Raw genomic sequence first — 21,492 nt, forward strand, 5'->3', positions numbered from 1 at the left:
TATCCTCCGAGACTCAACAGTCAGGGAACATTAGTCTCCACCATTAGAGAGCGGCCGGCAGCAGCACCAGGAGAGCCGTACAATCAGTGTTGGTACACTCTCATTTCTATCACGAGCCATGTTGTAGGTTTCTGAGAATGTCGGGTTTCCAGTGAATGACTCTGTGTATTTGTGTGTGTGTGTGTGTGTGTGTTTTTGTGCATTTGTGTGTGCGTGTATGGCCAGTCGATTGATCTATCCAGGTGCAGTGACACTGATCATCGCCACCTTAACGTTTCCTCCTGGATTTGGACAGTTTATGGCTGGAGAGGTTAGAAAGCACAACAGATATTAGACTCAATCTCCCGTTTCTATTTGATGTGTGTTCATTAATATTTGTGATATTTTTGAAAAGGCAGTCAGTGGAGTCTAGATTGTGTAGATTTGTCATAATATGCTGTACCACTCATTTTAAATATTTTGTGTTTTCTTTTACCTATATGCAATTATTTCGAATTTTATTTGTAAGTTTTTTTGTACATTTTTTGTCTGACCACTTAACTTGACATCAATATGATATAATCAGCTTTAGGTCTTTATATACCTTTTCCTTAGTCATGTTGGCCTTTTTTCTGATGAGAACCTGGTAGGAATGATGCATCGCCTTTTTTAAGTCCAATATAGATTTGGGAGCTTTAATCTACTCTCCATTTTTACTTCATTGAGTATCTTGCACCTGCTCTTTGAAAAAGGATTTGTGGAAAAAACTATTTTACAATGTCCTTTTGTTTCCTCCAACAGCTGATGCCCAGGGAGTGTATCAACTCCCTGTTTGATAATTTCACCTGGACCAAAATTTCAGGATCTCCTGCTCCGCCAGGCCTGGGTCGCTCATCTGCATGGCTTCATCCTCACGTCAGCGTCTTTGTCATCCTCCTCCTCTTTGTCGTCATGAAGGTATCTCTCCCTCCCTCCTGCTGTGTACAGTAGGTGTTGCCTTGAAATATGTGATAGCATGAAAAACCTCTGGGAAAAAAAAAACCTCATCTGTGTTGATGCTACCTTGATCCTGTTTTTGTGTTGCAGTTCTGGATGTCAGCAGTTTCCACCACAATGCCCATCCCCTCGGGTGCCTTTATGCCAGTGTTCATATTAGGTAAGAGGATTTTGTAATGCGAGTGCAGTATCTCCTGCTGAGCTTCAGTTCAATTTGTCTTTACCAGTGCACCTTATCTCTCTCCTCAAGGAGCTGCTTTTGGCCGCCTTGTAGGGGAGATCATGGCCACTCTTTTCCCAAACGGAATCCTATTTGATGGGATAGTCTACCGCATCCTGCCGGGAGGTTACGCTGTCATTGGTCAGTCTCAAACATTAGTGCTTTATTCTGGGTCCGATAGGCCTTGAGATTTCTTGTAGAGTTTATAGTAGAAATATTGCCTTGAATGTAGCAGCAATATTCACCATCCGTCCTCTGCTCCTCTGACTGTCCTGGCCTTCATACTTCCCATAATAGCCGTAACTCAGTAGTGTCAATAATGTTGATTTCGCAGCAGTGTAGAAGCAATTTAACCACTTTCGCTTGACTTGGTAATATCTTTGGTCAAAATTAGACCTCTATGCTTTGTAGTCTTGAATATGATGTTGTAATTGTACCTAAAAATATGCCAGTTTATTAGAATTTCCAACTTCAACTTTTTAAAGCGCACAGTAGCTAAAGAGCCTCTGCTCACTTTACACGTTAAACTATAACATCAGACACACAATTATGAGACCTCACACATGATTTCTCAAATGAAAACTGTGAAAGGATCAAAAATCACTGTACTCACTTCACTAACAACATTTCGGTCCTCAGACCTCTCATGAGGAAAGATGACAAAAATCCTGCAAGAATCTTGCCTCATGATGGTCTCTGATGATTGAAATGTCATTAATAAAGTGAGTACAAGTGATTGACAGTGTGTAGCATTATGTAGTCCTTTCACAGTCAGAGTTAATGATCCGACACACCTGCCCATAAGACTTTCTGGACTGTAAGAACTTTGTAGTGCTTGTTACCCAAATTAAAGCTAAAATCATTTAAAAGTCTTAAATTTGATGTCCAACTGAGCATGGTAAACCTGTTCCTCAACCAATGCTTCAACCCTAAATAGTCTCTTTGTCAGTCAAAGAGGAATCAGATGGAGGAATAATAATACAGAGGGATAGTACTTGACCCACAGCCTACCACTTATGTCCTCCCCTCTGCTCTCTACCAGGTGCGGCAGCGATGACAGGGGCCGTCACACATACGGTTTCCACTGCGGTAATCTGCTTTGAGCTGACCGGTCAAATCTCCCACATCCTGCCCATGATGGTGGCGGTCATCTTAGCAAACATGGTGGCCCAAGGTCTGCAGCCTTCTCTCTATGACTCCATCATCCAGGTGAAGAAGCTGCCCTATCTGCCTGAGCTGGCCCTCGGGCACATCAGGTAAAGCGTGAACTCTGTTCAATGTGGTGTTCGAGTTTTCCATACAGCTACTGTTGTAAGACAGTCAGTTATTGTTTCATGATGTCTCTGCCTTCCCCAGCAAGTACAACATCTTTGTGGAGGACATTATGGTACGCAGAGTGAAGTTCTTGTCGTCTCAATCCACCTTTCGGGAATTGAACCATCTGCTAGAAACCACAACACTGAAAACCATCCCCCTGGTCGACTCTAGAGGTGGAGGGACTTACATCTTTATATTGGTTCTTAATGCTTCAATTTTGTTCCATATATACTTATTGTTAAAGAAAATAGTTTGATATTTTGGGAAGTATGGATATTTGCTTTCTTGTGAGGAATTAGATGAGAAGATTGATACCACTCTCATAACTGTCTGTTAAATATGGAGCTACAGCCATGAGACAATTGGCTTAGCTTAGCATAAAAACTTGAAGCAGGGGGAAACAGCTAGCCTGGCTTCACACAGAGGTAAAATAATCCACTTACCAGAATTTCTCAAGCTCACTAATCAACACGTTAGAGTCACCTGGAAGGAAAATAAGAAAAAGTCTTGCATATCACAAAAAATAAAAAATAAAAAAAACAACTAAAAACTGAAAAAATTTCTCCCCGTAGAGTCTATGATTCTTCTGGGCTCCATCGAGAGAACAGAGCTTCAAGCTGTTTTCGACTGGTGGCTTTCACCAGCGAGGCGAGTCTTTGAAAGAGGTCAGAGTTCACCGGGCCAGGGCTCCAAAGTCAGCTGGGAGTCCTTCACTTTTGTAGACGAGGAGGGCGGAGAGCAGAGCACAGACAAGGTCAAAAAAACAAAACATAAACTGACTCAACGGTGCATCTTGAGCATAGAAAGTGTTTGTTTCAAAAATGTATGATGCATTTACACACTATGTTTTGCCCCCAGACTGCTGCAGTGCAGGATGAATGTAATGGGCCCATCCAAACCCCCAGACCTCAGGAGCCGTCCACCAATCACACAAGCTCAGGTAACATTTCCACTGCACATAAAGAAAGGTTCACCCATCAAATGTCACTTCCTTTCACCTCTTACACATGTTGCCATACTACGTCCTCAGACAGGCGCAAGCTACCATCTGTCAGGAGGACCCTTCAGAGACTCTTCTCCACCACATCATCGTCGGGCATGACTGAAACTCAGGTATGCCTGCTGAGATCAACCTTGCATACTTATTACTTTGACCCGAAAACCTCAGAGGAGCATCACATTACTGATCTGCTGTGGAGTTGGTAGTGACAGCTTGGAGCTTGAGCCAACCTTGCTAATGTGATGGGAGGAGCATGACATCATGTATACATGGTGGAGTTGACATGTTTTGCAGTGGATGATGCCATAAAACCACCAGACAGCATCTTACCATCATCTGTATAAATGTTCAAACTGACCCTTGCTCTTTGTTGTCCTCTCTTTTCCTCAGGAGACCTCCCCCCCTACGTTGACTGACACCATGTCCCCAGAGGAGGTACTGTACTTTATTGATTCAGCATCCACACAGCCAACAATGAGACAATCAAACCATCCTAATTAATAACTAGAAGCTTTGTTTACCGTGAGTCCATCTCTATGTCTCTATGTGATTGACTGATGCAGATCAAAGCCTGGGAAGAGGCAGAGATGGATAAACCAGTTGATATGGAGCAGATACGTATAGACCCCTCCCCATTTCAGCTGGTGGAAAGAACTTCCCTGCACAAGGTGAATACAACAATGCCTGGGCAATGTGTCGTGACCTGCAAAGATAATGTACACGGACACTTATGCATTTATAATTCATGCAGGTTCACTATCATGTCATATTTCCAAATAGCAGATTTTAAATGAATAGTTAAACATTTTGGGAAATATGCATATTCGCTTTCTTGCTGATTAGATGAGAATTTCAATGCCTCCTTCATGTCTGTACATCAAAAAGAAGCCACAGTCAGCAGCCAATTAGCTTAGCTTAGCATAAAGACTAGAAACAGAGTGAACAAGCTAGCCTGGCTGTGTGCAAAGTTAACAAAACCCACCTATCAGCACGTCTAAAACTCACTAAAAAAACACGCCATATCTCAGTTGTTTAATCCGTACAAAAGCAGAACTATTAAAATGACACATCGCAGTGTTGCCACTTAACAAGCAGGAACTTCAGGATGTCACCGCTCCAGTCCAAGAAATAATCTGCCTCATAACCCCCCGTAACAGTGCAGCATACCACGTCCAGTCTTTATGCTAAGCTAAAGCTAACTGTCTCCTGGCTCCAGTTTCATCTTTAACTGACAGATATGAGAGTGGAAATAAACATGTTTTCAAAAAGGTCAAACTATTCATTTTAGTATCATTTTTATGCTTAATTTTTTGTTAACTTATCAAATTGTTTTTATTTTGTTTGCATTCCACTGCTCCAGCTTTCTTTGTTTTATACTTTTTAAAAGGGTGCTCCACTGATTTCACACATTAAGTTCAGTTTACTCAGTTCAGTCTGTGAAAACAGTTATACAGGATCTTCTGTGACTCTGGAGGAAGCGCTTCAAAGTTTGAGAAAATAACCCTGATTATGTTATAGTGATGTAATCAGGGTTATCTCTGCTTGAGAAATTTTAACAAAAAGTCTGAATTAAAAACTGGGGTTGTGGTGTTTGACAAACATGAGCATTTACCAGAAAGAACAGATGCTCTCATGTTGCATCATGTGAAATGTTGGATCCATTGTTTTTACAGCTTTACCCCTACTAGACACTAAAAGTCAGGATATCTGCTTCTGTTGCTTTTGACTTTTTTTAAAAAAAATCTGTCTCTAAGCAACTACCCCTTTATGTTTTTTTTTATTTCTTATGAATGGAAATTGGAGCAGCAAACTAAGAATTTAATTGTACAATGCAGCGTGTTCTCTGTGGATGTGACATTACAGCTTTGGATCCTGAACCTTGAATATTATGCTGTGACTCATGCTATGCTATAATGCGATTTTTTCTTTTTTTTTAACTTGGAGAGAAATTGTTTACAAGGAACGGTGCAGCCATGCAAGCAGAATACTGTTACAGTACAATACATTTAACACTGACTGGATCATGTCCTCCTCTCTCCCATTACTCAGACCCACACTCTGTTCTCTTTGCTGGGTCTCAGTCACGCCTATGTCACCAGTATTGGAAAGCTGGTGGGTGTCGTGGCTCTAAAAGAGGTAAAGCCACCATTTTTTCTCCTCATTTTTTCTTTATCTGCATGTTTTTTGTCACCTCTCTTGGTTTGATCCTGTAATGTAGCATGACAGTGCGCTATGATGATCTCATGTTGTGGGCAGTTGTTCTGTCACTGGGTGCATCATGCTTTACGCTCTGATTCATGCAGTTATTCCATCAACCGCCCTCACAACTCCTCTCTCTGGATGTTCACTTTAGTAACAAGTGTTTCTTTGCTTTATGATTTGCCTCTGTAGATGTGTCAACCTCTTTCTCTCTTCTAACAGCTACAGAAGGCTATAGAGGGCTCAACTCGTAGCGGGGTGAGGCTTCGTCCCCCTCTGGCCAGCTTCAGAGACGCCAGCAGGAAAACCAAAAAGCACCAGCCTCCCTCATCCAGCCCTTCGTCCCCCACCCGGGAAAGGGAACTTTGGGGGGAGGGAAGCAGACTGGAGGGGGAGCTGGTGAGGAGGGAGTCCAAGGATGATTCACAAGGGAAGGTGTCATCTTCAAGAGGAGCAACTGATTGCGATGCTTCCTCCTCCCCCAGCAGCGTGGGGAGCAGCAGTGGCATCTCTGCCACAAGAGGAGCTGAAGGCGCTCCGCAGGACCCAGAGACCCCCTCTACCTCCTCCCCTACCTCATCGTCACCTTCTGCCTCTCCTGCGTCACCCACCAGCCCTAATCTCACACTGTCCTCCCTGCAGGAAGAGAGGGAGAGCGAGGAGTCAGATGAGCCTATATAGGAGGCCCAGGGCTTCAAAAAGAAAGACTTTTTTAACCTCTTTTTATTTCAGTCCTTCTCCCAGAGACAGAGCTGCTCTTTGGACGGGGGAATCGGGCCCACCTGCAGCCCTCACAGACATTCAGCTCTCAGCGAGCAGGACAAGTCGGTGCACACAATGCTCCTGACACTTGTAGTACAGGATTTTTTCTACTCTTACGACAGTCTCACTTTTTTCACTCTCAAAATCTCAGGTGCCTTCCTGTGTCTTTTGAACTGTAGACAGATAAACTTCAGTCCTACATATAGGCTAATGTTCAATGTCCATCCATATCTTGGAAATGTTGAATAGCTGTATGTTATGTTAATTTCATTAAGTACCTTTAAGAAAAATGAACTGACAGCAATGAAATGTAATAATGGAATGATATATTGATAAAGACTTAATTAATTTGACCTAAAGGTCAAAGTGATCATGCATTTAAAGTTTACTGATTGAGATTAATTTTAAATTATAACTTATATTTATCATATATTTGCTCATTTGATCATAAATATTCAAATCACCTATAACATCTGTAATTTTTAACAATAATAAATGGTAAATAAACGGTCCAGTAGCTTATTTTAACTTTTTACAACAATAACAGAAGAGGCTACGGCCATGCTAGCTGCTCTGTGAAGTTACGGCTAGCAATGGGAGGATAAAAGATTTTATTGCGGATCAAGATAAAAAACACTCACAATAATTTGATCGTGGTGAATTTCTATTCTCGAGATAATTGTGAATCAGGACAATTGTGAAATATCCTCACAAGTGACTTGAAAAAGCTAGCTATAAGTGCAGTCCTATTATGATTTCCTGATTTATTTTGAATTGTCACAAGTGGCAGCCTGCAGCCAGTCATTGTTTGATTGTTTTTCACTAAAAAAAAGATGTGTCCTATCTGTGATGCAATAAAAAATATTTGTTTCTTAACAAAATGTAAGGTAAAGCGATTCCAGTATGTTTCAGTGTCATTTTAAGAGTTTTAAACACATTTTGATGGTTGATATGAATCGCGATTATTTTGGCCAGGAGAGCTGTGACCTGAAACTTTCATTTCGTTCCATGCCTAGCAACAGCACAGTTGTGCTTTGAGCTAAATGCTAACGTCACCACACTAACATGCTCACAATGACAATGCTAACATGATATTTAGTAGGTACAATGTTTATATTGTACAACATCTTAGTTTTGCGTCTTAGCATGTTAACATTTGCTATTTAGTATCAAACACTAAGTACAGCTGAGGCGGATGGGTTATCATCACAATTTTGCAAGTATTTGGTCATAAACAGCACATCTTGGCTTGATGGTTGCGCTAGATGAAAAAATAGGGGATTATGAAAGTTATTACAATTCATCTTGAGGGGGAAATTAATGTCTGTACCAAATTTCATGGCTATCCATTCAACATTTGTTGTGATATTTCACTAAAAACGAAAAATGTGAACATCATGGTGACACTAGAGGATCACCAAAGTCAGTGGGCTTCATTCTCTGAGCACCATGAATGTTTGAGCAAGATTTTATGGCAATCCATCCAACAATTGTTGAGATATCAGTCTGGACCAAAGTGGTGGACAAACATATTTTGCTATCTCTAGAGTTAGCCTGCTAGCGTGGCTAAATCACTGTATCCATGAGAGCGTTCCTGCATTTAAGCTTGAAAATATCTTTTGAGCATTAACATTTTTGTGCTGTGAAGGTCAACAGAGTGTTTAGTCTCTGATTCCTACGTGAGCCTGAACAAATAAGCAGTTAGGAGAGGCTTGTCTCTGAGAATTTGTCATTAATATTCTCCTGGCATAAAATCCATGATAAGGACTGACTGGAGAGGAATGTTTTTGAAAAAGCATGACAGGCTGGATTACACTGCTGCCAGTTCCTCTGTGATTGCTGTTTTGTCTGACAACCACCATGAGTTGGCCAGAGACACCAGCTGCTGCTAAAACTCGGTTTAAAAAAAGACATATCACATGTGTTACGGATCTAAGGATTGCACGCAGGGGCAGACTTTACCATTGGGTAAGGTAGGCAACTGCCTGGGCCCCAAACTAAAAGGGCCCCAAACAGCTATAGATTTATTATGATGTTTAGATATGAAAAATACTGAATTATGTTACTGTTCTAACTCAATTTACCCCAAAATAACTTACAAAATGCTCTAAAGCGCTTAAAAAATATGCAACTGTATAATTCTACTTCAGAGGTAAACATTGAACCACTGCATTTACCTGACAGATAAATGTTACTGGTTACGCTGCAGATTCAGATTTTACTCACAAAATAAAATATGATGCATTATTATTGATTAAACTATCCACCATTATATAAGAATTAAAAGCTCCACCTTGAAGAGATGTTGAGTAAATTTAAGTTCATTGTGCTGATAGTCCCTCCAGAAAATCTTGTGGTCGTAATAATTAACACAAATTGCCTGACATCTCATTGCAATTTTTCTAAATTCAAATCAACAGACCACTTGTGATTTGGATCAATTGTAGCATTTTGTGTCGTGGTAACTTACATCATTGCAGTGTGCAGGATGTACATATGGCTCTTCGTTGGTAGTAGTTTTAAAAAAAATAATTTTCCTTTTCTTGCAATTTTTCCCAAATTCTGCAATTTTACTGCAGTAAGACCACATAAAACATTGCAAATTGTATCACAATTTCTAGGAAAAGCCACTGCAAAATCAAACATTTTTGGCCACAATAATCACAAAAAAACTCCTGGAGGAACTGAATAATATCTTTCTTTACTTTAAGTAAACATTTGAATGCAGGACTCTTACTTTTACAGTATTTGTACTGTGCAGTATTACTAGTTTTACTTAAGAAAACAGTTTTGAGTACTTCTTCTAGAACTGCCTATACCAATATTCCCAGTTAGAGAAAGGGTTAAAATAAGGCAAGACGGTGTTTGCCAGGGACCCCTAAATCACTAAATCCTCCACTGGGTGAATGTGTGAGAATTTAATTATCAGACCCTGGAAGAGATATCCACACATATGCACAAGAAATGCCATTTGTTGGTTTGTTTATTTTCTCTTTCTCCACTGGAGGAAAAGAAGAGGAGACAGGTAAAGGAGCCGGAGGGGTGTGGGAGGTTCTGTCGTGCAGGAAAAAGAGGGGAACGGAAGAGAAACGGGAAGAAACGGAGAGTTGTTGACAGAAGAGGAGAAAGGGGGGAGGAGGAGGGGGGACCACATGGAAGAACCATCCTGTGACAACCGTCCAACAAGCATGCATAGGTGGGAGTGTTATGAGTGTAGACTGGTATCACCAGCCACACTGCCTCATTTCAAATAAATAAACCCAATTCTATACAGACTTTTACAGAAGCTCTCCAATTTTACACAGCGTTTTATACAGCGGTTACGTTTTTGTTTTGTTTTTTTGCCACACACGTCCAAATTATATCTATGATTGCCTCAAATCTCCTTTGGTTGAAAACTTTTTTAGGTTTTTTTTTTTTTTCAGGCAGTGATTCTTCCAACATGACAGCAGACATCTTACCGTACACAGACAGACAGACAGATAGACAGAGAGACACAAATACACAGAAGAGATACAAAGAGAGAGAAAGAGAGAAAGAGAAGGAGAAAGGCAGAGGTCCAGAAGCAGATTTGAGCGTCATGCCTGCAGACAAGTTACTGAAATTCTTGGAAGAAGGCAGTAGAATTATACAAAAAGAGAAACTCAACTGCAAACCAGTCGGTTAACAAAGACGTGATCAGTAAACCTTAACATCCACAGAAATATATTTGGCTTCTTGTTATTAGTTTATTCATTCATTGAGATTTTGATAAACAAAAAGGAAAAAGCATTAAAATAACCCAAATCGAAGCAGTGTCTTTTCTGGTTTTTCATCAAGTCCATGCATGTTTCCTTATGAACTAATAACTTTTTTTTTTTTTAGTTACGCCCAAATAAGCCTAGCAATTGTTACCATCAACAAATATAAAGCGAAATAATCTTTCCACCACATTAACATCTTTAAAACCAAGAGACTCTGACTCATAAAAGAAAAAGATACTGCTCCCAGAGGGGTTGGTACCCACATGAAATTATAGACTCTGTACAAGCTGTCACGTTATTCCTCCCCACCAAGTAATTGTTCAATAAATAAATGAATATGTGCCATTGTGTAAAGACATTCTGTTTGCAGTTTTGAGCCCTATTAGCTTGTTTTTTTTTTTTTTTACCTGCCAGAGTCACTAAACAGGGACTCCTGAAGTGAAATAAAATGATAGATTCTTTATAATTGAGAGCTGCCAAACTATCTGTTTCTAATCTCTCACCAAGGTGTCAAGGTAGTTTTTTTTTTGTTTTTTTTTCTCAGTGTAAAGTGCTCAAAACTAGACAAAAACAAGACTGCTTTACAACCATGACACCTATTCTAACTTATACTGGAAGGGATTTCAACAAGTTAGTAGAAAAATAAACATTGTCCCAACATTGCATAAAGAAGCAATCAATAAATAAATTCATTCAAGTCAATAAACCATGTTTTTATATATATATATATATTTATATATATATCTTAAAAGTTTCTCACACAATCATAAAAGTGAGAGGAGAAGTTGCTCCCCAACAGAGAAAAGATGAAAACAGTGGTTGTATTTTGTTGTAAAGTTCGTCAGTGAGTCATGCACAGAAAGTCTCTCTTCACTGTTTCTGTTTAACTCCCCTCCTCGCTGGAAAACACCCATTCTTCCTCAGGCAAAAGAATAAAAAAAAAAAAAAAAAAAAAGTAAAGAAAAAATGTAAACATGCTTCCTCAAACATCATTATAATCACTATCACACTCCAGGCAGCTGCTTCACAGTAATCACGATGAGCAGGAAGACGCCGATCTATTCAGCTCTAGTGTTCAGTTCTAGTCTTCTGTTCTGTTCCCTGATTGGCTGATTGAGCGGCACACGGGGGTTACGGTATCCCCGTGAGCCTACACACCTACTGACCTTTGTTTCTCCTGTGGATGATGATGGATCCGCCCTCCAGTTTCGGACTGATCGCTCTATTTACAACACAAACATTCCTCTGTTTTGATCTCTGTTTGTCTTTGTATGGTGTTACACATTAAAAAATAAATAAAATCCAGGCCTAAATTGTGAGCAATTGAAGAGCAATCCCAAAATAAAGCGGGACCAAGAGGTGTAAAAAAATAAATAAATCATACTGTACTAGAACAGTTGTGACTGTGAGCGAGAATCGATTTTTATATACTCAGACTATTTACATCTATACGACAGAGCTGGCACTGGTCTGTTGGGAAGCCAGTGTTTTGCCTGTCTATTGCTGGTTACAATTTAGATATTCATGTGTGATTTTTTTTTTTTTTTTTATGTGTGTGTGTGTGTATGTGTGTGTAGTGGTGGTCTACGTGAGCCAGCAATGAATCCGTTTCCAACAGCTCCTTCCCACAGAATCCCTTGTTTATCTTTTGCTTCTCAAGAAAGCATTTGATTCTCTCCCATGTGGGCCGCGGAGAGACATAAAAAAAAATAAGGTTTAGAACGGCCTCGGATCATGTACTGCCATCTGTCTTCCAGTACATTCAAAATAGTGGTTGTCATCCTCAATTAATCACGACTACGTCTATGGAAAAAGCAGCTGAGGGTTCATGTTGTTAAGTGGCTCGGTTTTGGTTGTCGGTGGTGCTGAAAGCTTTCAGAGTGGGAATCGGGTAACGTCAACAGTCCAGAGACAACCTCAGATCTGTTGGATTGCATCAGTGCAAAAGAGATTCGCTTATGCGGCTCTGTCTTTATTTCTCCGTCATTCGCGCCGTGAATCTTGCCATTCAAGCCGCACCGCAGGCCCCACCTGGGATACTATGGGTCAGTGCAAAGTCTATACAGTGCTGTATAGTACAGATACTCCATAGTACTCTGAAGAAACATGCATACAGAGAGACAGAGTAGGAAGCACACTATCGTACAGTACAATCCTTATCTGTGCAGTGTTTAGTGTGTGCAGACAGCAGGACAGGTCTGTCCCTGGGTTGTGCCTCAGGCATCCTGGTGCCACAACATGATAGAAGAATTTATTATTATGTATTAATATTTTAGAGGGTTAAACCGCATTTCACTGAAATGCCAACATTTTCTCAGCTTATTTTAATCGTTTGTGAAATTGTTTGGGTTGCTATTGTTCAGACTATGAAAGTATACTGTGTGTGTTTGATGTAACAGGGAAATTTTGATTAAACACTATCTAATATGTTGAGTAACAGCTGTAAACAGAGTAGTTCTCCTGAAGGAAAACTATTATATCTTATCATACACTAATACATAGATTTTTGTTTTGTTGTTTGTTTTGTTTTTTTCTTTATTACAAAATTATTCTCATAATGTTTTGTTATGTTAGATTTTCTTTATCATTATAAGATGATGACAGGGTCGAGTTGCTTGTCTTCATAAAAAGCATGCATGTTTCCTTCCCGCCCCCCTCCCTCTTGATCTCAAAGTGGTTTAATTTCCCTGATGGAAATGTCACGGTCAGTTGGCGCTCCTCCTTCTCCTGCTCCTGCTCTTCAGTTTCTCCACCGCTCTCCTCTCCTCTTTTACCTTTGGGATGTAAGGCTTACAAAGAAATAGGTGTCCTTTGTTGCATCAGCTCTTCTCTCATTGTGAGTCCCGCTTTCAAATCTGTTTCTCACCATTTCATCTCGCAACCAAAAAAACTGTGTTTTTGATACCTGAAAAGGAACAGATTAATAGATATATATTGTATTAGTACGCTCATTCCTCGCTGACTCCCTGGTCAGTTTGTAATAAGGAGTCTCTTGACAGCCAGGAACTCAGTTGGTTGCCATGGAAGCGGCCTGCCCCTCCTCCTCCTCTTCCCTCTCCTCTAGCGTCTGAACGAGGCCGGAGGTGACATCGGAGCCCTTCCGCTCTGTGATTGGCTCTGCTGGCGGTTGCCCTGGACTACTGCCACCGGAGGCATCCCCTTGCTGTGTGGGCGGAGTCAACGTGGCCGACTCTGGCTCCAAGCAGAGTGTCACCTCTTCCTCCTGATCAGGACAGACGGAGCGAAACACACACAGCAGGTTCAGTCAACTTAGGTCACACACAGTAGCTGTTTAGCATTAGCACTGCAGCATAAATTACTAATTAACCAACTAAACATAAGAAGGATCAATACTGGTGGTTTTGCAGGTTTTATCCCATCAACTACAAATATTATAATATTTACATTACTGCCAACTGTCTTCTGTTTATCGACTGATTTCCCAGTATGAAGGTCAACCAGGACATACTTGAACTATTCAACTTCAGCACATTAAGGACTTCTCATCCACTTCATCTTGAATGTTGACATTTGAAGTTCATTCTTGACCTCATTCGTGAAAAAAAACTGACCTTGTGGTGAGTTTGTTATGACAACTGCTACAGTGATTCCAAGGTTGAGAACTGTATTTTTTTTTTCAATATTTTTTGGCTCGTATTGTTTGTTTATTTATCTTCTTCAGTTACATCATATTCATATGGTGATGTACAGTAGTTGTGAGCAGGGACGGTTTTAAAAGCTGTTTCTTGTTGGTGCGTTCAGGAAGTTTAAACATTTAAGATTTCTGAGTCATAAAATAGTGAAGAATGATCACCACAAATTCCCAGAGCACACAGCAATGTTTTCAAATTGCTTGTTTTGTCCAGCTGACAGTCCAAAACACAAAATTATGAATCTGGAAACAGAGAATGTTGCTCCATAAAGGACTTAATGATAACCTACTTTCTATCTTACCACAGTGGCATAAACTGAAACCCAGCTATAGCTGCTTGCATGGCTGGAAATCAATCTTTAAAACTGGATGATTTAGGATGATAAGGATGATTTGGTGAATAAATAATGTAAATGATACATGATTTGTAGTTAATGGATGATCTTTTAAGTGCCTGCTCAGCACTCTACGGATCAAATATTTAAGGATAGGTTCACAAATATTTTAAGTCTGTCTTAAAACAACAGTCAGATGACCACATGAAGACTGAAAGAGGTTTCCCTCACTGTAATCATTCCTCTTGTTCATACCTTTTCAAATGTGCTTTCAATGTAAGTGATGGGGGTCAAAATTCACAGTGTGTCCACACATTTATTCTCTGCAAAAATGCATTTAAAAGTTTATCTGAAGCTTAAATGAGGCTTCAGCAGTCTGAGTTAGTCATATCAAGTGGATATCTGCCACATGTACAGTCTTTTTAGCATCAAATTCCCTGTTTGTGTTTCCCTGTTGAGCTGCAGTGGAAGTATAGTAACAAAAAGAGGGACTTTGGCACTAAAAAGACTGTAACATTGAAAGATATCTACTTGATTTGACTAACTCGGACGGCCGAAGCTTCATATTAGCTTAAAATAAACTTTTAAATACATTTTTGCACAGAAAGAGGCTTGTGGATTATGTCTCCCATCACTAACATTGTAAGTGCATTATGAAGGGATCTTCTAAAGGCCAGTATGAACAAGAGGATTATGGAAAGAAAAATCTATTTCAGTGTTCATTTGGGCACCTGAAAATTGTTTATAGACAGACTTGAAAAACTGTGAACCCGTCCTAAACTTATGTAATCAACCCTCACCTTGACCTCCTCTTCCTCCTGCTGCTCCAGCAGCGGGGAGTGTTCTGTTCCCACCATCTCGTCTCCAGAGGGAACGCAGAGGCTCGGCTCCACCACTGCCGCCACACCCATGTAGCCTCCCGCCTCCGTCTGATAGGCCTCCATCTGCCCTGTGTTCCACAGATCGACCAGCGGTGGGTGAACCTGATGGACCAGACTGTGGATGGTGCTGTTGGGCGTCGCTTGCAAAGAGTGGTTGGCACTGTGCAGCCTGTGCTCCAGCGACTAGAAACAGAGAGATGAAACTGTGATCAGAAGAAGTGAGGAGCGAGGAGGAAGAGTTAGAGGAAGGACTGAGATCTGTTGCTTGTTTGTAACCTGTTTTCCAACTGGAGTCTAATTACACACTGACACGACAGAGGTCACACAATATCAAGCAGTTTGTAATAATACACAAAACCTGGTGTTGGCAGCCAAGAACGTAGCTCAGGAAAGGAATACATTATCAACTAAACAGTATTACATTTACTGACTTTGACTCCGATCAATATTACTTTTGTTTGTGTACAGGAAGAATTAAACAGCTTTTTGATGAATATATGAGATTGAGGCTGTTTAAAGCTAAAACTAATGCCTCTTTTGGATGGATGTAAGTGAGAAAGTAATTTTGAATTAAGTTAGTTCTGTTGAGTTTATGAGTAGTGATTTCTAGAAGAGCAATACTCCACTGACACTCACCTGAGTAAATATTCATTCACTATCCCTCTATTATTGGAAACTTTACTCTCTCTTTACTCTCTATGTTCAATGCATACTTGTCTGACAAATTTTACATTTTTACACATTCAGCTGACTTGCTGTGGTTTATGAAAAGTTTTTTTTTAGGTTATGCTAGCATTTATTAGATCTTTACCAACTGAACACTCAATTTTTTCAATAATTGATACCAAATTACTGTTTCCTTTCCAGAAACATTATTATAAATTTAGTTATATCAGTTCCCCTCTAAGAAATCACAGGAAACTATGAGACTCGTAAAATAAAGAGTTACTTAAAATATCCCAGTTGTTCTCTAACATGTCTTAAGGAGCCACAAAAAACAGCATTTCTTTTTAGCAGAGATTTTCAGTGAATTTTATCTAGTTGGTTTTTAAATTGTTTTACACACTCAAGAGTTAGAAAGATTTCTGAAGATATAGAGGACCATGTAAACCTTGAATGGACATTATACATGAACCTGGAACTAAAAGGTTTCTACCTGACAATAGGCAGGCAGAAACAATATTGACAATATTTTGTCACTGCCTGTCTCTGCTCTGAACTTCTGAAATGACCCTCCTGATCATCAGTGATTGCTCAGGTGCTCAAGGTTTATGCATTATTGAAATGCAGTAAAGGAACAGCACATGTGCTCACACACCAAATCTCAACCCCCATGTTAAACTGTTTATCGTTGCACCTGTTGTTGCTGATACTGCAGGAGCTGCTGTTGCTGGTAGTGCTGGATCTGTTGGATCTGCTGCAGCTGTTGTAGTTGATTCTGCTGCTGGAGATTGAACTGTTGCTGCTGTTGCTGCGACAGGAAGTGCGCTGCTGCTTGCCCATCATACCCATCATTCCCCATAACGTAGGAGCCAGCAGGGGGAGACGCCACACCGGAGGGATCATTGTTGATCGGCTCCCAGGCATCAGAGGAGGAGAGGCAGTAGTGTCCCTGGGAGACATATGTGTGAGGCCACACCTCTGCTGAGGAGTGATGCAATATCTGATCTGGAAAAAAATGAAAAAGGCAGCAGCTGATATTATTGCTCTTCAGGTGGGTAAAATTATAATAACAGGAAGTAGGTATGTTAGAGTTTTGATCAAGTTTCAGTAGCAAAGAGTACAATAGACTGAATAATCTTATTATGCCAAGAAATTTACAACTAAAGGAAATCCTGATGCTAAGAACTTCAACTGAATCCAAAACATATCATTGTTGGCCTGGTAAAATATCAGCATTTTATTTCAGCATACAGTAACTGTAAGTAACTGTAAGGCAAACTGCTAAATATCCAGCCTCTAATCACCAACTTTAGCCTGTGGAAATGCTGATATCATCGAGGTAATCTGGTTTCAACTGTTATCATGCAATTAAGACAAGTTTTGAGCACAGCAGACTAAATGAGATTTGTATTGAATTTTTGATTTGATCTGTCCTGCTCGACAGAAGAAGTAGGTTTGCCTTAGAGCTAAACCAAAAAACTCAGCAGAAAAATCTCCACACTGGCTGCTGGATATGTATTACGACAGAAACTCTCAAAGATGTATTGAATACAGTTTGAACGCTGGCACACCTTACACTGTTGATCCATCACTTGTGTCAAACTGTATAATGCAGTCTTGATTTTGTGCAGGTTCTCTTTTCATCGAGAGGAGGGTATAAATTGGGCCCAAGAGTAAACACAGTCAAACATTTTCTGCCCTAAAAGTTTATTTATCTTAAAAATGATGAGATAATTTGATGCAAATGCATTAATGAAGCATCATACCCTTAAGGAGGTTTATCTTACAACAACAAAGCACAATGTGACATATAATTGACTGCACCTCTAACTTTATGAGGAGAAAAAGTTTGCACAGAGGAGACAGTGCTGTGGAATGAAAATGTCTAAATTTGCTGTTTTTGCAGATGCAGCGCCTCGGTTTAACTTGCAACAGTCCGTGTTGGAAAATGTGAAAATTAATAATGAGCTTAACCCTCCAGCCTGGAGAGAGGAGATGAAACGATATGTTCTCATTACTAAGCAACATGACGCATGCCATACTGCAAGCTGCTTATCTGCGCCTACACATACACTAACATTTGACACAGCTGTTTTAATGCTTGCTGGCCATGTATCAATTTTCTAAATATATATTAAAGTAGCTGCATGATAAACGTCCTTAAAGTATGTTGTTAATTAAATTAAATACCACGCTTAATAGTCAGATGAGAAAATCGTCCAAACAGTAAATATGAGGCTACCTCTAGCAGCCCGTTAGCTTAGCTTAGCATAAAGACTGGCGACAGGAGGAAAGAACTAGCCTGGTTCAGTCCAAAGATAACAAAATCCACCACCAAGACCTCTAAAGCTCATAAATGACATGTTCTTATTTGTTTAATCCGTAAATAAAAACTGGAGAGTACTAACAACTAGTTGCAGTTCATCGGGGTGTTAGGCTGAACTATTTCTTTTGCGGGGCGCAGTGACTTCCTTGAGACTTGTTGTCATCGTGAGGTTTCCTGGCAACCAGCGGAGACTTCAGGAAGAATAGTGCGAGACATAACCCCCCATAAAACAACAACTAATACTTCAGTTTACAGTTTTTCCCAACTGTTTAAACACATTCCCTGAAACTAAAGCTCCATTTCTAAAAACTCTAAACACAAAACTGAAGAGTTAACCATTTTGTCAAAACTGCAAAACATGCACTCAAAACCATGTTCTCTTATGTAAACTGATTCTTTCCACCTTCCTCCATTTTACTGTAACATTTGTTGCTGTAATACAGTAAAATGTTCAGCTGACTGAACTGACTTCAAAAAAAAAGTTTTTCGTAGGCTCATAAAATTAAAAATCCTCCTCTTGCTCTCACTCTTCTTCTATGTTCTCTATGCTGCTCCGTTGTTTCCCCCGACACATTAGAGGTCACCTGAGGCCTCTTTTATGTGACATGTGATTTAAGTGTTTTGTCAATTGAGTTTGAACAGGTGAGAAGTGAGTGAGGCCAACTAGTAATAAGTAGACTTTGGCAAAAATGTAATTTAGAATTTCTATTTGAGTGAAAGCAATGAAAGTGTGCTTAGAGTTTAGCAGTCTGGAGTCTTGTTGTTCATACGGAAGCTTCAAAGTTTTAAGTTTTGTGTGCATAGTTCCATTTTTTGTGCGTATGCAAAGGAGAAAAACTATAATATTAGAGATTTCTTTTTTGTTTTTGTGTGGATGAATTAGTGAGCTTTAGTGGTGCTGGTAGGTGTATTTTTTTGCCTTTTTTCCTAAGCCAACTGGCTGCTGGCTGTAGCTTCGACAACAGACAAATACAAGGGTGGTATTGATCTTCTCATCAAGAAAGAGAATAAGCATATTTCCTAAAAACGTTGACATATTCCTTTGACCTTTTTAGGAAATATGCTTTAAACCTTTTTTTCGGCTTCCTGGCTACATAATCTTTGACTTTATGTAATGATTGTTAAATTGTGCGACACAAGTTACTTTGAGTTTGAGTTGCGGTCATGTTTGTAGTCCTTTACCTCGACTGGTGATGCTCTCCTGGTTGACTTCGCTCAGATGAGCCACACTGCCCTGGTTTGAGCCCGACCGTGGGCTCTCTCCGTCCATCGATGACCAGGCTAGGAGTGTTGCCTCGGAGATCGCAAACTGCTGCAAGATACCTGAAGTCAGAACACAAAGGACAAGCCAGGATCATTGTAAGGACCTGATTCATGCTTAATTGGCTGAATAACTGGAGTAAATCCCAGCAAGTGAGGCGATGAGCACATAATTCTGCTGATGACAGTTAACAGGCTCTGTGGAGCGCCTGCCCTCTTCTGTGTGTGTGTGTGTGTGTGTGTGTGTGTGTGTTTCCCAACCTGCAGCGAAACGGGCCTCCTTCTCTCCGTCACTGAGGTCACTGTAAGCGTCGTTCTCCAGCCGCCGCTCCTCTTCCCGCTCCTGGGTGGTGATGCGGGACTGGGGGATGCCCCCTGCACCCACCGTCTGCATGCCCCAGTTTTGCCATTCAATCATATGAGCGACACGACCCTGAGCCATGGCTGTGGGCTTGGTCACTCTTTCCTTCATGGTACGGGTCACCCCTGGTGGTGGGAAAAGACAAGGGACAGGAGAAGGAGGGACCAGAAGGAGGGAGGATGGTCAAAATAAACAAGAGTGTGAGGTGTTTGGGAAAGAATGAGAGGAAGATAAGGCAGAGGGGAGATTTGATTTAAGGAGGAGAGGGTGACACAGGAGTGATGGGAGAAAATGGAGAAGAGAGTGAGGCAGCAGGTATGTTGTCAGGAGATAAAGTGGTGGGAACAGAGGATGGACAAATAGAAGAAAAAAGAGGAGGGGGGAGACATAAGGTAGATATGTTATTATCAAGTGTGTATTGCTGTTTGGTCGTGGAAGCTGTGATGGAATGTGAAAATATGGGTACCAAGTAGGGTTAGACTGATAAACTGGTTTGGCAGCTGGTACGGTTGAGTATTCAGTTATTTCCTCAAATATGATGAAGTTTATTTGGTCACATCTTTACTGTTGAATTGAAAATTATGATAGAAATTGACCTGAACTGGATCCAATTCTCCAGGTTCATATGATTATATTTTGATGTATTTTTAGTAATATTTCCTGTTTTTCAAACGAGAATTTTACGTAAAGTCCCGTTTTGTACATTTGTTTTTGATATTTGGCCTCAAAAGTTCTGGGTGAAACACTGAATAAAAACTGATTAACTTTGGAGTTTTGGGGACATATAAACGTCAAATTCATTGGATATTTAATATTGCCATAAAATATCAGCTTTTGCAGCTTCAAATAAAGATGAATCAGTGTCAAAAACCCCATATCAGTCGAATCCTACTATTCAAATATCTGTAGTTAAATGAGGGTCCTCGTGAACATGGATTACGAGAATAGCTAAATGACAAAGGTTGTTGAGGTGATATTCATGTGTTTAATGTACAAAACGTGGGAAGGAGAGGAGGGAATGGATGTGTCTTGTCTGACAAAGGTGCATCATGGAATGGAAGAGGTTAATTGGGGTGAGGTGGCTGTGAGGCATGAGTAATGAGAGGTTGGCTTGTTGACATGATAGCTTTCACACCTCTGCTAAGCTGCGCCGCGTAAGCATAAAACTGCTCTCTTTCTCCTCGCTTTCTATCTGAAAACTTGACTCATGCAAACACTGCAGAACATACATTTTTTTTAAAGAAGAAATTCCCTCCCCTGCATCCGAGCTCATACCAGCTGATATCTCAATAATGGCTGTGCTCCATATTTCATGTGACCAACACACGATGACACATACAGTAAATCCTTGGTTGTTGGATTCTCTCTGATGGTGGCACATGGAGATGAGACTTATGAATAAATTATAGGAATACATTATGGGACAAATCAGTACCACACCACACAGTGCAGCAGCTGCACTCCACTGCACTGTACTGAAATACATTTAACTGCACTCAAATAAACTGCACTGCACAAAACAGCTGGATTTAACCAAGCACACTGCACTGAAAGAAAGCACTTCACTACACTATATTTAACTGTTCAGCACGACACTTTACATGGTTCAAAACATCCAAACTAATACTTGCTCAGGACACCACAAAGACCAATTTCACAACCATTTAATATAAAAAAACTACACTTCCCACTCACCACTCACCTTTTCTTAGAGCAACAAGCTGTATGATGACGCACTGTGTGTGTGTGTTGTGTTTTCAGGCTGAATTCATTCCATCAATGACTCACATGGAGTCAT

The 21,492-nt window shown here is 40.3% G+C and overlaps 2 protein-coding genes across 15 annotated transcripts in view; one reads left to right on the forward strand and one right to left on the reverse strand.

Moving 5' to 3' along the window:
- The window catches only part of clcn1b (chloride channel, voltage-sensitive 1b), a 30,025-nt gene extending 22,549 nt beyond the window's left edge, over positions 1-7,476 (forward strand). For 2 of the 3 annotated variants that reach the window (XM_044360071.1, XM_044360070.1), the window contains 13 exons: positions 226-310; positions 781-936; positions 1,066-1,135; positions 1,226-1,336; positions 2,238-2,451; positions 2,552-2,685; positions 3,085-3,266; positions 3,371-3,452; positions 3,543-3,625; positions 3,903-3,947; positions 4,076-4,180; positions 5,562-5,648; positions 5,934-7,476. In XM_044360071.1, the coding sequence (XP_044216006.1) occupies positions 226-310; positions 781-936; positions 1,066-1,135; positions 1,226-1,336; positions 2,238-2,451; positions 2,552-2,685; positions 3,085-3,266; positions 3,371-3,452; positions 3,543-3,625; positions 3,903-3,947; positions 4,076-4,180; positions 5,562-5,648; positions 5,934-6,392 (1,813 nt within the window). In that variant the 3' untranslated portion in view covers positions 6,393-7,476. The remainder of the gene's footprint in view (positions 1-225; positions 311-780; positions 937-1,065; positions 1,136-1,225; positions 1,337-2,237; positions 2,452-2,551; positions 2,686-3,084; positions 3,267-3,370; positions 3,453-3,542; positions 3,626-3,902; positions 3,948-4,075; positions 4,181-5,561; positions 5,649-5,933) is intronic. The other variant, XM_044360072.1, reaches the window with a different exon arrangement.
- Positions 7,477-9,817: 2,341 nt separating this feature from the next.
- Positions 9,818-21,492, reverse strand: part of fam131bb (family with sequence similarity 131 member Bb) — a 54,347-nt gene continuing 42,672 nt past the window's right edge. For all 12 annotated transcript variants that reach the window (XM_044360169.1, XM_044360167.1, XM_044360171.1 and 9 more), the window contains 5 exons: positions 19,595-19,819; positions 19,256-19,396; positions 16,442-16,752; positions 15,004-15,267; positions 9,818-13,439 (listed from right to left, as the gene is read on the reverse strand). In XM_044360169.1, coding sequence (XP_044216104.1) covers positions 13,224-13,439; positions 15,004-15,267; positions 16,442-16,752; positions 19,256-19,396; positions 19,595-19,819 — 1,157 coding nt within the window. In that variant the 3' untranslated portion in view covers positions 9,818-13,223. The remainder of the gene's footprint in view (positions 13,440-15,003; positions 15,268-16,441; positions 16,753-19,255; positions 19,397-19,594; positions 19,820-21,492) is intronic.

The sequence above is a fragment of the Thunnus albacares genome, chromosome 8, assembly GCF_914725855.1.
Source record: "Thunnus albacares chromosome 8, fThuAlb1.1, whole genome shotgun sequence".
NCBI classification, from domain to species: domain Eukaryota; kingdom Metazoa; phylum Chordata; class Actinopteri; order Scombriformes; family Scombridae; genus Thunnus; species Thunnus albacares.